Raw genomic sequence first — 13,847 nt, forward strand, 5'->3', positions numbered from 1 at the left:
TTACTAGTCATATTATACCTCTCCAAGTGTTCATAAATTCTGCCTCTCAGGAACTTCTCCATCAACTTACCAACCACTGAGGTAAGAATCACTGGTCTATAATTTCCTGGGCTATCTCTATACCCTTTCTTGAATAAAGGAACAACATCCGCAACCCTCCAATCCTCCAGAAACTCTCTGGTCCCCATTGATGATGCAACGATGATTGCCAGAGGCTCAGCAATCTCCCCCCTCGTCCCCCACAGTAGTCCGGGTACATCTCATCCAGTCCCGGCGACTTATCCAACTTGATGCTTTCCAAAAGCTGCAGCACATCCTCTTTCTTAATATCTACATGCTCAAGCTTTTCAGTCTGCTGCAAGTCATCACTACAATCACTAAGATCCTTTTCCATAGTGAATACTGAAGTAAAGTATATATTAAGTACCTCTGCTCTTTCCTCCGGTTCAATACACACTTTCCCACAGTCACACTTGATATTTCAGGGTGAAAGGTGAAATACTCTTGGGGAATCTGAAGGGGGATTCTTCACTCAGAGGTTGGTGAGAGTGTGGAATGAGCTGCCAGTGGAAGTGGTGGATGTGGGTTCAAGTTAGACACTAAAGAGAAATTTGGGTAAGGACATGGATGGGAAGTGTATGCAGGTAGTTGGCAGTAAAAACAAAAACGGGTCGGTATTGACTAGAAGGGCTGAAAGGCCTGTTTCAGTGCTGCTGGGCTCTGTGACTCTAATAATATTCTGATTTGTAATTTCCACAGTCAGTGCTTTGCTGCTAATTACCGAACCCGGTAATTTATAGAATGGGTGTAGAGGCTGCCCAGTGACTGTTCCTGTGTTCACCCCAATCCCTTAGTCTTGGCTCTCTGCCCCATCCTCCCTCTCACCCTGACATTGGACATACGTTCAGGGTGAAAGTGAATTATTTTGGGGAATATGAAGGGGGATTCTTCACTCAGAGGTTGGTGAGAGTGTGGAATGAGCTGCCAGTGGAAGTGGAAGAGGTGGGTTTGATTTAGACACTAAAGAGGAATTTGGGTGAGGACGTGGATGGGAGGTGTATGGAGGCTCTGGTGCAGGTAGTTGGAACCAGGCAGTAACAACAAAACAGGTCAGTATTGACTGGAAGGGCCGAAGGGCCTGTTTCATTGCTGCTGCTCTCTGTGACTCTAATAATATTCTCATTTGTAATTTCCACATTAGTACTTTGCTGTTTATGACTGAACCCAGACATTTACCTAAACAAGAATTGAAAGACTCTTGGATGGCTACAGAAAGCGTTTACAAGCTGTGGTACTTTCCAAAGGGGTTGTTACTAAGTACCGACCATGCAGGGCGCCCAAACTTTTGCTTCGGGCCCTTTCCCTTTTTTGTTATTTTGAAACTGTAAAAGATGGAAATTAAAATGTAATCTTACTTAAAATATTAAAGAAATGTGTCATCTTTGACTTTATGCCTTTTGGAAATCAGGTCATCTTTTACTCGCTGAGCTATTCACAGTAACAGAAACTTTGACCGGGGGTGCCCAAACCTTTGCAAGGCACTGCTGGACTAAGTGTGTAAATATAGGACGGGACTACGTTGGGGAAAAAATGTGCTCGGTTTTCTAAAATTGACTCCTTCTGCCTGAAGCCACGAACATATCAATCACCCCTCGTATATATTTTCATCAAAACATGAACAGGATTGAGCACTCCATGTGTGTATATGCAATCGTGATAAGAAATACAGACCAGAAAACTTAAATGAGAGGCCAACTCAGAAAAATGAATCATCACTCTGGAAGAAAACATTAACCAGTGGAATGAGTATGACCCTCCATGGGAGACATCCCAACGATCTGAGCAGACGAGATGGTGACAAATGAGCCCTGAATAAGGACATTCACTCCCAATGTCATTCTTCCTCAGCCAGAGACTTGAGGGGCGAAGAACATCTCAGACAGAACTGCAGTCAGCTCGACTTCTTCAGTCTGCAGGAAATTCAAGGGAAACCTCTTCTTCCAGAGTGATGACAATTTGGAACCCATCACCACAGGGAGAGTGAGAGGTGAACAACAGGGGAGGATTTGAAAGATCTGTTGTGGAACAGAATCAGGTCCAGCCGGCCTGAGTTGACTCTCTACTGTTCACTAGTTGTGTTATAAATTCACTAAGTACCAGAGACAGTGATTAAAATTGAACTGATTTATTTGTCACAGATCCAGTCCCATTAAAGGTGAATATGCAGCAGAAGAAACTCCTCCCATGCCCAGTGACCAGGGTGCAGACCTGGGTGTGGTGAGCAGCAGCAATAATTGCAGACTTCAGCACTGACAACTGCTACGAAGGATGAACAGCTCTGATGGGCAGAAGGGTGCAGAGTTGCCCATGTCCCCGCCCCCCCCCCCCCCGGGGAGAATCACAAACTGTTACTGTTACCACGCTGCTAATGAGAGAGAAAGAGAGACAAAGGGAAAACATACTGGGACTGGAACATATGCTTCAGATAAGGGAGAGACAACACCGGGAGAGAGAGACTTTTTGTTCCACCATACTATGACTCCTGTAAGACTTATGGCTCCGGAGAGGGCTGTTTACTTGGTACCATTCTGTTCATTAAAATTCCTCAGTGGACAGCTGGAGTGGGCTGGTTTGATGGACAAAACCATTCAAAACTGATTGACACCTGAGACCCCGTGAGTAGGGATAAAAGTGAGGTCTGGGGAGACACCCCTCAGACACACCAGGAGACACACTAGTGAGCACTGCTTGAGTGTTGGAACCCACAAGAAGGTGTAGGGCATCGGGGACCGAACAAAGAATCGGTCAGTTTAACTCACAGTGTTATAGCAGGGCCGGTGGGGGCTTGTGTGTGTGTGTCCACCCTTGCCTGGGTGACGAGTCCACCACAGAAGAACGGTCTAGCTGAAGGACAGAGGGGCCATACCTGCATGGCCACAACACATCGACGGATCCAGAACGTAAAGGAAGGTTTGACTGACTGTAGCTGTCACTGTTCGCTCTCTCTCTCTTTCTCGCCAACGATTAAAACACAAGAACCAACAACTACCTCAGCACGTATGAACTGAACTGAACTTTATGTTCACATATGACAATTCATTATCCCCTAGACATCGATAGAGCTTGTTTATTATTGATTATTATTATACCCACACTTTTAGGTTTAGTATTGCTAACGTGTATTATCTATATATTTGCATTGTTGATATTGATTTGTATATTTTACTAATAAACACTGTTTGAAAATAGTACCACCAGACTCCAACGGATTCTTGTATCTTTGCTGGTCAGACACCCAGTTACGGAGTACGTAACACAACCACTCTCCAAATTGCATTTAGCAACAGTGATGGACAAATATGCAGCATGCAGCTTATTGAAACTTTCTCCCCAGTGTGAACCCGGTAGTGTGTCACAAGTGTAATGCGCTGTAAGGTTTCACTGCTGATGCAGTGGACTCTCTGCAATGTTTCACTGCTGAGGTAATGGCTACTCTGCAGCAGCAATGTTTAGGGTAAGACTAGAGATAACAGGGTTTTGGAGTGTGGGACTGTCCAATGACAGAAATGTTCTTTCTTGTGAGTCTGGAAGAGAGATTTTCGTGGTCTTTTGCTGGGGAGAGATGAGAAGAAGAGAGTGGGCCCCTTTTCTTTCTTTTTCATTACTTCACTAACCATCTAGTCAAAGTAAGAATTATACATCTCAGTTGTTTAATCACATATTGTGTATCGTTTGTTACTGTGGTGGTACTGATTTGTAACAGGGGATACATCACACAGCATCCACCCAAACAAGATTTCTTAAGTTTGGCCGGGCTGGGAGATATCACCCCCTATATTTAGCTGCCAGCCGAAGTAAGAGTTCCATAGGGTTAAATTACTGAGTGAATCGCTTCTGAAATACACAGCAGGTGAACGGTCTCTCCCCAGTGTGAACTCAATGATGCACATCAGGTTGCTTTCGCTGAGAGAATCTCTTCCCAAATCTGCGCATGAGATCGGCTTCTCCCCAGTGTGAACTCACTGGTGTCTCTGCAGTTGAGATGTCCGAGTGAATCACTTCCCACACACTGAAGCCTGAATTATGCTTCACTGTACGCTCTGCGTAGCCCCGTACCCGATGCGGCACTCTAGGCCATACCGTACGCCATAGCTTAATAGATAGATAGATAGATACTTTATGCATCCCCATGGGGAAATTCAACTTTTTTTCCAATGTCCCATACACTTGTTGTAGCAAAACTAATTACATACAATACTTAATTCAGTAAAAAAATATGATATGCATCTAAATCACTATCTCAAAAAGCATTAATAATAGCTTTTAAAAAGTTCTTAAGTCCTGGCGGTAGAATTGTAAAGCCTAATGGCATTGGGGAGTATTGACCTCTTCATCCTGTCTGAGGAGCATTGCATCGATAGTAACCTGTCACTGAAACTGCTTCTCTGTCTCTGGATGGTGCTATGTAGAGGATGTTCAGAGTTATCCATAATTGACCGTAGCCTACTCAGCGCCCTTCGCTCAGCTACCGATGTTAAACTCTCCAGTACTTTGCCCACGACAGAGCCCGCCTTCCTTACCAGCTTATTAAGACGTGAGGCGTCCCTCTTCTTAATGCTTCCTCCCCAACACGCCACCACAAAGAAGAGGGCGCTCTCCACAACTGACCTATAGAACATCTTCAGCATCTTACCACAGACATTGAATGACGCCAACCTTCTTAGGAAGTACAGTCGCCTCTGTGCCTTCCTGCACAAGGCATCTGTGTTGGCAGTCCAGTCTAGCTTCTCGTCTAACTGTACTCCCAGATACTTGTAGGTCTTAACCTGCTCCACACATTCTCCATTAATGATCACTGGCTCCATATGAGGCCTAGATCTCCTAAAGTCCACCACCATCTCCTTGGTCTTGGTGATATTGAGACGCAGGTAGTTTGAGTTGCACCATATCACAAAGTCCTGTATCAGTTTCCTATACTCCTCCTCCTGTCCATTCCTGACACACCCCACTATGGCCGTGTCATCAGCGAACTTCTGCACATGGCAGGACTCCGAGTTATATTGGAAGTCTGATGTGTACAGGGTGAACAGGACCGGAGAGAGTACGGTTCCCTGCGGCGCCCCTGTGCTGCTGACCACCGTGTCAGACCTACAGTCTCCCAACCGCACATACTGAGGTCTATCTGTCAAGTAGTCCACTATCCAATCCACCATGTGAGAGTCTACTCCCATCTCTGTTAGTTTGTGCCTTAAGATCTTGGGCTGGATGGTGTTAAAGGCACTAGAGAAGTCAAGGAATGTAATCCTCACAGCACAACTGACCCCATCTAGGTGAGAGAGTGATTTGTGCAGCAAATAATGCGCACCTTATGAAAATGTAACTGTGTGTCACAGACGGCGAGAACTGTGCTTGGTCTGTTTAGTAACAGAACATTTCCTCCTAGAGATTTCCTGTTGCTTCGAAGTTGGAAAATGGACCAAATAGAGGACAGGTTAAGTCAGGAAGTCAGAAAATATCTACATTTTTACAACTCTCCATTGGTATACTATAAAGACTTGCAAGTGGCATGAAATTTGTGCAAAGAAATTTCCACAAACATCGGTTTGGATGTCACGGACTGCACAAAGAAATGGAAAAACTTCTCTCTTTTCTGCGCTGCAGTAATTTCAATAAAAGTAACTCTTATTCAACATCTATTAGCTCCACATCCAACAAGATGAACTCAGCAGTCGCCATCATTCCCAACTCCACGAGTCAATTCAACACAGCAGCATAGAACCCCAATGTCAACTAGCATTTTGCCAGAGCAACGCAGACACATGAACTCACAAGTAAAAATGCACACAATGGCGTAGGCCACTTGCATGGGCTACTGTGTATGCTACACTGTAGCATCTATGCAGAGGTATAATTCAGGCTTGAGTCTGCCTCTCCCCAGTGTGAACTCGCTGGTGACTCTGTAGGTGGGATGACTGAGTGAATCCCTTCCCACAGTCTGAGCAGGTGAATGGCCTCTCTCCAGTGTGAAGTCGCTGATGCACCTTCAGTTGAGATGACTTAGTGAATCCCTTCCCACAGTTTGAACAGGTGAATGGCCGCTCCCCTGTGTGAACTCGCTGGTGTGCCAATAGGTGGGGTGACTGAGTAAACCCCTTCCCACAGTCTGAGCATGTGAATGGCCGCTCCCCTGTGTGAACTCGCTGATGAACCATTAGGTGAGATGACCGAGTGAATTCCTTCCCACAGTCTGAGCATCTGAACGGCCTCTCCCCAGTGTGAACTCTCTGATGTACCTTCAGTTGGGATGAGTAGATGAATCCCTTCCCACAGTCTGAGCATCTGAACGGCCGTTCCCCAGTGTGAACTCTCTGATGTACCTTCAGGTCAGGTGAACAAGTGAATCCCTTCCCACAGTTTGAGCAGGTGAACGGCCGCTCCCCAGTGTGAACTCGTTGGTGAGCCATTAGAGTGGATGACTGAGTGAATCCCTTCCCACACACTGAGCAGTTGAACGGCCACTCCCCAGTGTGAACTGACTGGTGTTTCAGTAGGTAGGATGACTGAGTGAATCCCTTCCCACAGTCTGAGCAAGTGAATGGTCTCTCTCCAGTGTGAACTCTCTGATGTACCTTCACTTGAGATGACTGAGTGAATCCCTTCCCACAGTCTGAGCAGGTGAACGGCCTCTCTCCAGAGTGAACTCGCTGATGTACCTTCAGTTGAGATGACCGAGTGAATCCCTTCCCACAGTCTGAACAGGTGAATGGCCTCTCCCCTGTGTGAACTCGCTGGTGTGCCAATAGGTGGGATGACCGAGTGAATCCCTTACCACAGTCTGAGCATGTGAATGGTCGCTCCCCTGTGTGAACTCGCTGGTGTGCCAATAGGTTGGACGAAGAAGTGAATCCCTTCCCACAGTCTGAGCATGTGAATGGCCGCTCCCCTGTGTGAGCTCGCTGATGAGCCATTAGGTGAGATGACCGAGTGAATCCCTTCCCACAGTCTGAGCATCTGAACGGCCGTTCCCCAGTGTGAACTCTCTGATGTACCTTCAGGTCAGGTGAACAAGTGAATCCCTTCCCACAGACGGAGCAGCTGAACGGCCGCTCCCCCGTGTGAACTCGCTGGTGAGCCATTAGGGTGGATGACTGAGTGAATCCCTTCCCACACACTGAGCAGGTGAACGGCCTCTCCCCAGTGTGAACTGACTGGTGTCTCAGTAGCTGCGATGACAAAGTGAATCCCTCCCCACAGTATGAGCAGGTAAACGGTCGTTCCCCAGTGTGAACTGACCTGTGTGCTTGTAGGTGGGCTGACTGAGTGAATCCTTTCCCACAGTCTGAGCAGGTGAATGGCTTCTCCCCAGTGTGAACTCGCTGATGTACCTTCAGTTTAGATGAGCAAGTGAATCCCTTCCCACAGTCTGAGCAGGTGAACAGCCTCTCTCCAGTGTGAACTGACCTGTGTGCCTGTAGGTGGGCTGACTGAGTGCATCCTTTCCCACAGTCTGAGCAGGTGAATGGCTTCTCCCCAGTGTGAACTCGCTGATGTACCGTCAGTTTAGATGAGCAAGTGAATCTCATCCCACAGTCTGAGCAAGTGAACGGCCTCTCTCCAGTGTGAATTCTTTGATGTACTTTCAGTTGGTATGAGCCAGTGAATCCTTTTCCACAGTCCAAGCAGGTAAATGGTCTCTTCCCAGTGTGAACTCTCTGATGTACCGTCAGTTTAGATGACTTAGTGAATCCTTTCCCACAGTCTGAGCAGGTGAACAGCCACTCCTCAGTGTGGACTTGCTGGTGAACCATTTGGTCAGATGACCGAGTAAAACCTTCCACACAAATTCAGTAAATGACCAGCCTCTGCCCCAGTGTGAACTAAGTGGTGTGTCCACAGGTGGGAACACCAACTGAATCCTTTCTCACACACAGAACAGGTGGATGGCCTTGTCCCAGTGTGAACTTATTGATGTCCCTTCAGTTGAAATGTCCATCTGAATCCATTCCCACTGTCTGAGCAGATGACTGGGCACCCCCTACCCGTTTAAAATGACAGGCGTGCCAGTCGGTCAGATGATTGAGTGAATCCCTCTCCACAGTCTGAGCAGGAATGATGATTGAGTGAATCGCTTGCTCCACTTCTTAAATATCTGGACAGAGACAGCAAAACTGGTGTGCTGTGTTTTAGATTCCCGTAGAGAAATTCCTTGTGATTTGTAACCTGTAAAAAGATTTACAAAATCCATCAGTGGGTGTAGGACAACATTTCAGATGAGATCACTGACTTGTCAAGGTGTGATCTGACATCACACTGTTACAGTGAGGTTCAACCCAAGTTGGAGAGAGAGATCATCATCTAACTGGGCAGAGTGCTGGAATGACCATCAAACTCTCTGATGCTCCTCCTGTCTCTATAAGAATGGAGAATTTCTGCCATCTCCAATCTGTGACCTGGCTCAGTTTGACTCTCTCCATTGGTATTATTCCCTGTTCCCACTGAGCTGCATGGGTTCCTGGCCCCACAGTAACTGAAACACGCTCACCGAAAAAGCCGGCAGTGCATTCCACACATTTCAGCCCTGGGAAAACAAACCTCTGGTTATCCACACGATCAATGTCCCTCATCATCTTATACACCTAAAAAAGGCTCTAAACATAAACAAGGAAATTACACATTGCTTTGAGGATTTGTCAGAAGTCTACAAAATCATGAGGGAGAAGATTGGGTAAATAAATGCAAGCAGCTTTTTCCACTGAGGTTGGGTGACAACTAGACGGCATGGGTAAGTGGGGAAGGTGAAAATTTAACGGGAACATGTGGAAAAGCTCTTTACTGAAATGGTTGTGAGAGTGTGGAATGAGATGCCAGCACAACTGGTGAATATGAGCTCGGTTTTACTATTTAAAAGAAGTTTGGATGGGAGCCTGGATGGTAGAGGTATGGATTTGTGTAAAAAGGGCCCAAAGGATATTGGGGACTCAGTTCACCACAACCACAAACTGTTCCTGCTGCCACCATCCAGGAAACGGTACCACAGCAAAAGGACCAACAGGCTCCGGGACATCATCTTCCACCAGGCCATCAGACTGAATAATTGATTTCTGTTTTCCTGACTGTCCTATATACAAACTAATTATTATGAGTTAATTTAAATTACACATTGCACATTTAGATGGTAACATAACATAAATATTTCTACTCCTCATCTATATGAAGGATATTTGTAATAAAGTCAATTCAATTCACCCTCTCCACTATATGTTCTGTCAATCTAGCTCTCATTCCCCCTACAACTTATTTAAACCACATCACCCCCCCCACCCCCCGCACTACCTCCAGCAAGCCTTATCACTGGGATATTAGTTGCCTCTTGGTCTGTTCCCCTAACTAACAAATCTCCTATCACCCCTTTGACTTTCGTCTGTCAGGTAATTGCCCCCAACAGTGTCTAAAGTGGTCCACCTGCTGTTGTGCGGGATAGCAACAAAGTACTCTGCGATGGCTATTTAACCTCATTCCCCTTCCTGACTCTCACCCAGTTTCCTGTGTCCTGCACCTTGGGCGTAGCTCACCTCTCTTCATGTCATATCTATCACCCCCTCCAACTGCTGGATGATCCAAAATTCATCCATTTCAAGTTCCAACTCGTTAAAGTGCCGGGTTACAAGCTGCAGCTAGATGCACATCTTATAGGTGAGGGCATCAGGGAAACTGGAGGTCTCCCCTCCTTCCCTCCTATATCCCCTCTAATTTGTAATATCCAGTGTGCAGATAAATATTGTACTGTGCATTTTTTTACCCAGTGATAAGATGTGCACAGTGAATTTTATATAGAGATGTATTCATTTTCACAGCTAGCAAATCACGGTCAATAGGAACTTTGATCTCCTCTGGGTTCGTAATGGGTAATGAAGGATTTTCTCACCAAAGCTTTTGCACATTGTCCATATGTGATTTGCTTGCTAAACTATGCTTTAAAAAGTCAGATTTCCAAATATCACTTCACTTCTTCCCACTTGCAAATTCTCCAGCAACTTTTGCATCACCACAATACACACAGGTAACACCAGTTTCTGTATTCTACATAATTATTCCCCCTGAACCCTCCCCCAATGACTGATGGTGGTGAACTCAGTGATGGCAATGTCAATGAATATGAAGGGAAGGGCAGTAGTCTGTCTCATTGGAGTCTGGCACATTTGTGATCTGAAAGCTACTTGTTGCCCAGGGCAAAGGTGTTTGATATCACTAGGTACCTAGACAGAATTGGACAAAACATGTTCTCACCGCTAGAAAAGTCCATTACAAGAACACACACAAAATGCTGGAGGAACTCAGCAGGCCAGGCATCAGCTATGGAAAAGAGTACTAATGAAAAGAAGCTAGACTGGACTGCCAACACAGATGCCTTGTGCAGGAAGGCACAGAGTCGACTGTACTTCCTTAGAAGGTTGGCGTCATTCAATGTCTGCAGTGAGATGCTGATGATGTTCTATAGGTCAGTTGTTGAGAGCGCCCTCTTCTTTGTGGTGGCGTGTTGGGGAGGAAGCATTAAGAAGAAGGACGCCTCACGTCTTAATAAGCTGATAAGGAAGGCGGGCTCTGTCGTGGGCAAAGTACTGGAGAGTTTATCATCGGTAGCTGAGCGAAGGGCGCTGAGTAGGCTACGGTCAATTATGGAAAACCCTGAACATCCTCTACATAGCACCATCCAGAGACAGAGAAGCAGTTTCAGCGACAGGTTACTGTCGATGCAATGCTCCTCAGACAGGATGAAGAGGTCAATACTCCCCAATGCCATTAGGCTTTACAATTCAACTGCCAGGACTTAAGAACTTTTTTTAAAGCTATTATTAATGCTTTTTGAGTTAGTGATTTAGATGCATATCATATTATTACTGAGTTAAGTATTGTATGTAATGAGTTTTTGCTACAACAAGTGTATGGGACATTGGAAAAAATGTTGAATTTCCCCATGGGGATGAATAAAGTATCTATCTATCTATCTATCTATCTAATGCTGAGTTCCGCCGGCATTTTGTGTATGTTGCTTGGATTTCCAGCATCTGCAGATTTTCTCTTGTTTGTGATTGGAGGTAGAACAAAGCTGATTTTCTCAACTGGTGATATAAACGATTTTGTTCCCTTTCTCCGAGTTCCTAATCCTTGCATTTAGACAGCTGGAGCTCAGCTCTGTCTGAGATATCCATCGGTTCCCATTCCCTCATCAGCCGGAAGCTCCCCGGGGCCCGTGGGGCTGAGAGAGAGGGGAGAGAGCAGGACGGTCCCGGGATTGTGGACTACGGTGCCCGCAGTTCACAGGAATCGTCCCTCAGTCGGTGTTTAAGATAAAAACACAGAGAATCGATCTTACCCGGAGACGCTATTTCCAAGGCCTTCTGTGTACCGTGCGCATGCGTGATACTTGGTGACGTCATCAGCCCTGACGCCTGCGCATCTGTTCGGTGCTTCAGCGCCGGCGAAATTTTAAACGCACGGCCGTATGGGTAATCACGGTGCCATTAAATATTTCTGCAGGCTCTGGTTCAATATTCATACCTCATTTTTTTCGTGTGTGCATAGAAAAATCTGCAGTTGTTTTAACGCCGAAAGCTCCCATAAACAATATACTCAATATCAACGTTATCCAATGCCAAAGTAAAATGCAGATATAAAACACAGGAGATTCCACAGTTGCTGGAAATACAGAGACACACACACACAAAATGCTACATTTTCGAGTGGATTTACAAATCTCTCCTCTCACTCACTTACTTCGTGGATTACTGAGCTTTTCTACTTTACCATCTTACAACTTTAAGCATTGTTTCCCAAGATTGATTGTTTGGGAGCTATATATACGCACAACACTGTTAACTTCTGTTTATTTCGTTTAATCTTTTATATTTGGAGTAGATACAGATAAAGCTAGTGGTTTTCACAGCGAAACCAGACTCCATTAATGATCTATTGCTGCTGGTACGTAACGATTGCAACAACCCAGCTGTCTGAGGCACAGTCCTTTAAAATTGGTGAAAATGACCCAAAACGTTGAAAAGAGCGGAGAAGGAGTTTAACCAACTTCGTCCAGAGCCCTGAAGAACGTCAAAACCACAGTGAGCTCATCGTCTTATTCAGTGTGGAGAAAATCATGCAGGTGCATAAGATGATGAGAGGCATTGGTCGTGTGGATAATCAGAGACTTTTTCCGAGGGCTGAAACAGCTAACACGAGGGGGAATAGGTTTAAGCTGCTTGAGAGGAGATGTCAGAGCTAAGGTTTTTAAGCAAAGAGTGGTGTCTGTGTGTGGAATGCACTGCCAGCGACGGTGGTAGAGGCGGATACAATAGGGTCTTTTAAGTGACTCTTAGATAGGTACATGGAGCTTAGGAAAATAGGTGGCTATGCGGTTGGGTAAAATCTCAGCAGTTTCTAGAGTAAGTTACATCGTCGGCACAACACTGTGGGCCAAAGCGTCTGTAGTGTGTTGTAGATTTCTATGATTCAATGAAATTCAAGGGAAATCTCCTATCCCACGGAGTGGTGACTCGTTGCAACCTGTCATCTCAGGGAGAGTGATAGGGAAATGGCAGGGATAGATTTTGATATTCTGATATGGAACAGAAACATGGGCCATGACCAGATGGGCCGAGTGGACTCTCTAGTGTACATTTTGAGTGTGGTAGAGACAGTAAGTACCTGAGACACGGGATTTGATACAGAACTGATTTATCTTTCACAGATCCACAATATTAAACACCAGTCTAGTTTAAGGCTAACATCAGCAGAACAGACTCCTCCAATGCTCAGTGACCAGGGTTCAGTCCTGGGTGCGATGAGCAGCCGCAAGAACTGCAGAATCTGACAGTAACAGTCCCTCATGAACCTGCAGCTGCCTTCAGTCACCGTGATGTTTAAACATTTAACACGGAGCTGATCTGAACTTCCTCCCTGATGTGAAGTTGCTGGTGATGCAGCAGCTGGGATGATTGAGTAAAATTCTTTGCTCACTCCGGACAGAAATGTGGCCTCTATTTATTGTGAACTTACCGGAGCATCACAAGGCGGGTTAACTGAATGAGTCTCTTCGCACACACGGAGCAGGTGAACGGCCGCTTCCCAGTGCGAAGCTGTTGGTGTATCTGCGATGAATGACGTCAAACTGCTATAACGTCATGGCAATGTATCAAGTCAGATCACGGACATGGACACGTGTTCGTTCCCTCCTTGTAGCGGGTGAGGCGCTGTGTTCTCTAGCATCTCCATGGTGCCTTCGGATAAAAACAGTGTTACAGCTCAAAACAAGTTGGAGGAATAATACTTCATCTTCAAACTGACCGCAGTTTTGGCATCAGGCACAATATCAAACTCTCTGCTTCCCTCTCTGTATCAAAATTGATCATTCCTCCCCTTCATCAGTCTGTGACTTGGCTCAGTTTGTCTGTCTCCTTCGCATTCTGGGCATGCGCCACACACCCACTGAGATCACATTTTATTTACACGGCTGTGACTAGAGACTTTCTGATTATTATGTCCCTCCCGGCATTTGACGGTGGTAAACTCAGAGTCAGCAATGGTATTGATCCTCAGGAGTAGGTGATTAGGCTTTTTCGTTGGAGATCGATAAACTGCCGGTAGTGTGTGTCTGGATGAGTGGGTCGTTTTCAGACTGGAAGGAGGTAGCGTTTGGAGTACCCCAGAGATCAGTCCCTGACCACAGTTGTTCACAGTTTAATGTCCTGGCGGAGGCAGCGAGATGTGAGATGCCCCAGTCTGCTGGTGACGCAGAAAGAGTGGAGTTGGGGGAGGGGAGGCTATTCACATGCAATTTCGTAGCTTTGCAATCA

At 45.9% G+C, this 13,847-nt stretch overlaps 1 protein-coding gene across 1 annotated transcript in view; it reads right to left on the reverse strand.

Moving 5' to 3' along the window:
* Positions 1 to 11,433, reverse strand: part of LOC140724158 (uncharacterized) — a 53,670-nt gene extending 42,237 nt beyond the window's left edge. Inside the window, exons 1-2 of the mRNA XM_073038646.1 lie at positions 11,375 to 11,433; positions 6,042 to 8,220 (exon numbers count right to left, since the gene is read on the reverse strand). Coding sequence (XP_072894747.1) covers positions 6,042 to 7,808 — 1,767 coding nt within the window. The 5' untranslated portion in view covers positions 7,809 to 8,220; positions 11,375 to 11,433. The remainder of the gene's footprint in view (positions 1 to 6,041; positions 8,221 to 11,374) is intronic.
* Between the last annotated feature and the right edge of the window lie 2,414 nt (positions 11,434 to 13,847).

This window comes from Hemitrygon akajei, unplaced genomic scaffold (genome assembly GCF_048418815.1).
Source record: "Hemitrygon akajei unplaced genomic scaffold, sHemAka1.3 Scf000168, whole genome shotgun sequence".
In the NCBI taxonomy this organism is placed as follows: domain Eukaryota; kingdom Metazoa; phylum Chordata; class Chondrichthyes; order Myliobatiformes; family Dasyatidae; genus Hemitrygon; species Hemitrygon akajei.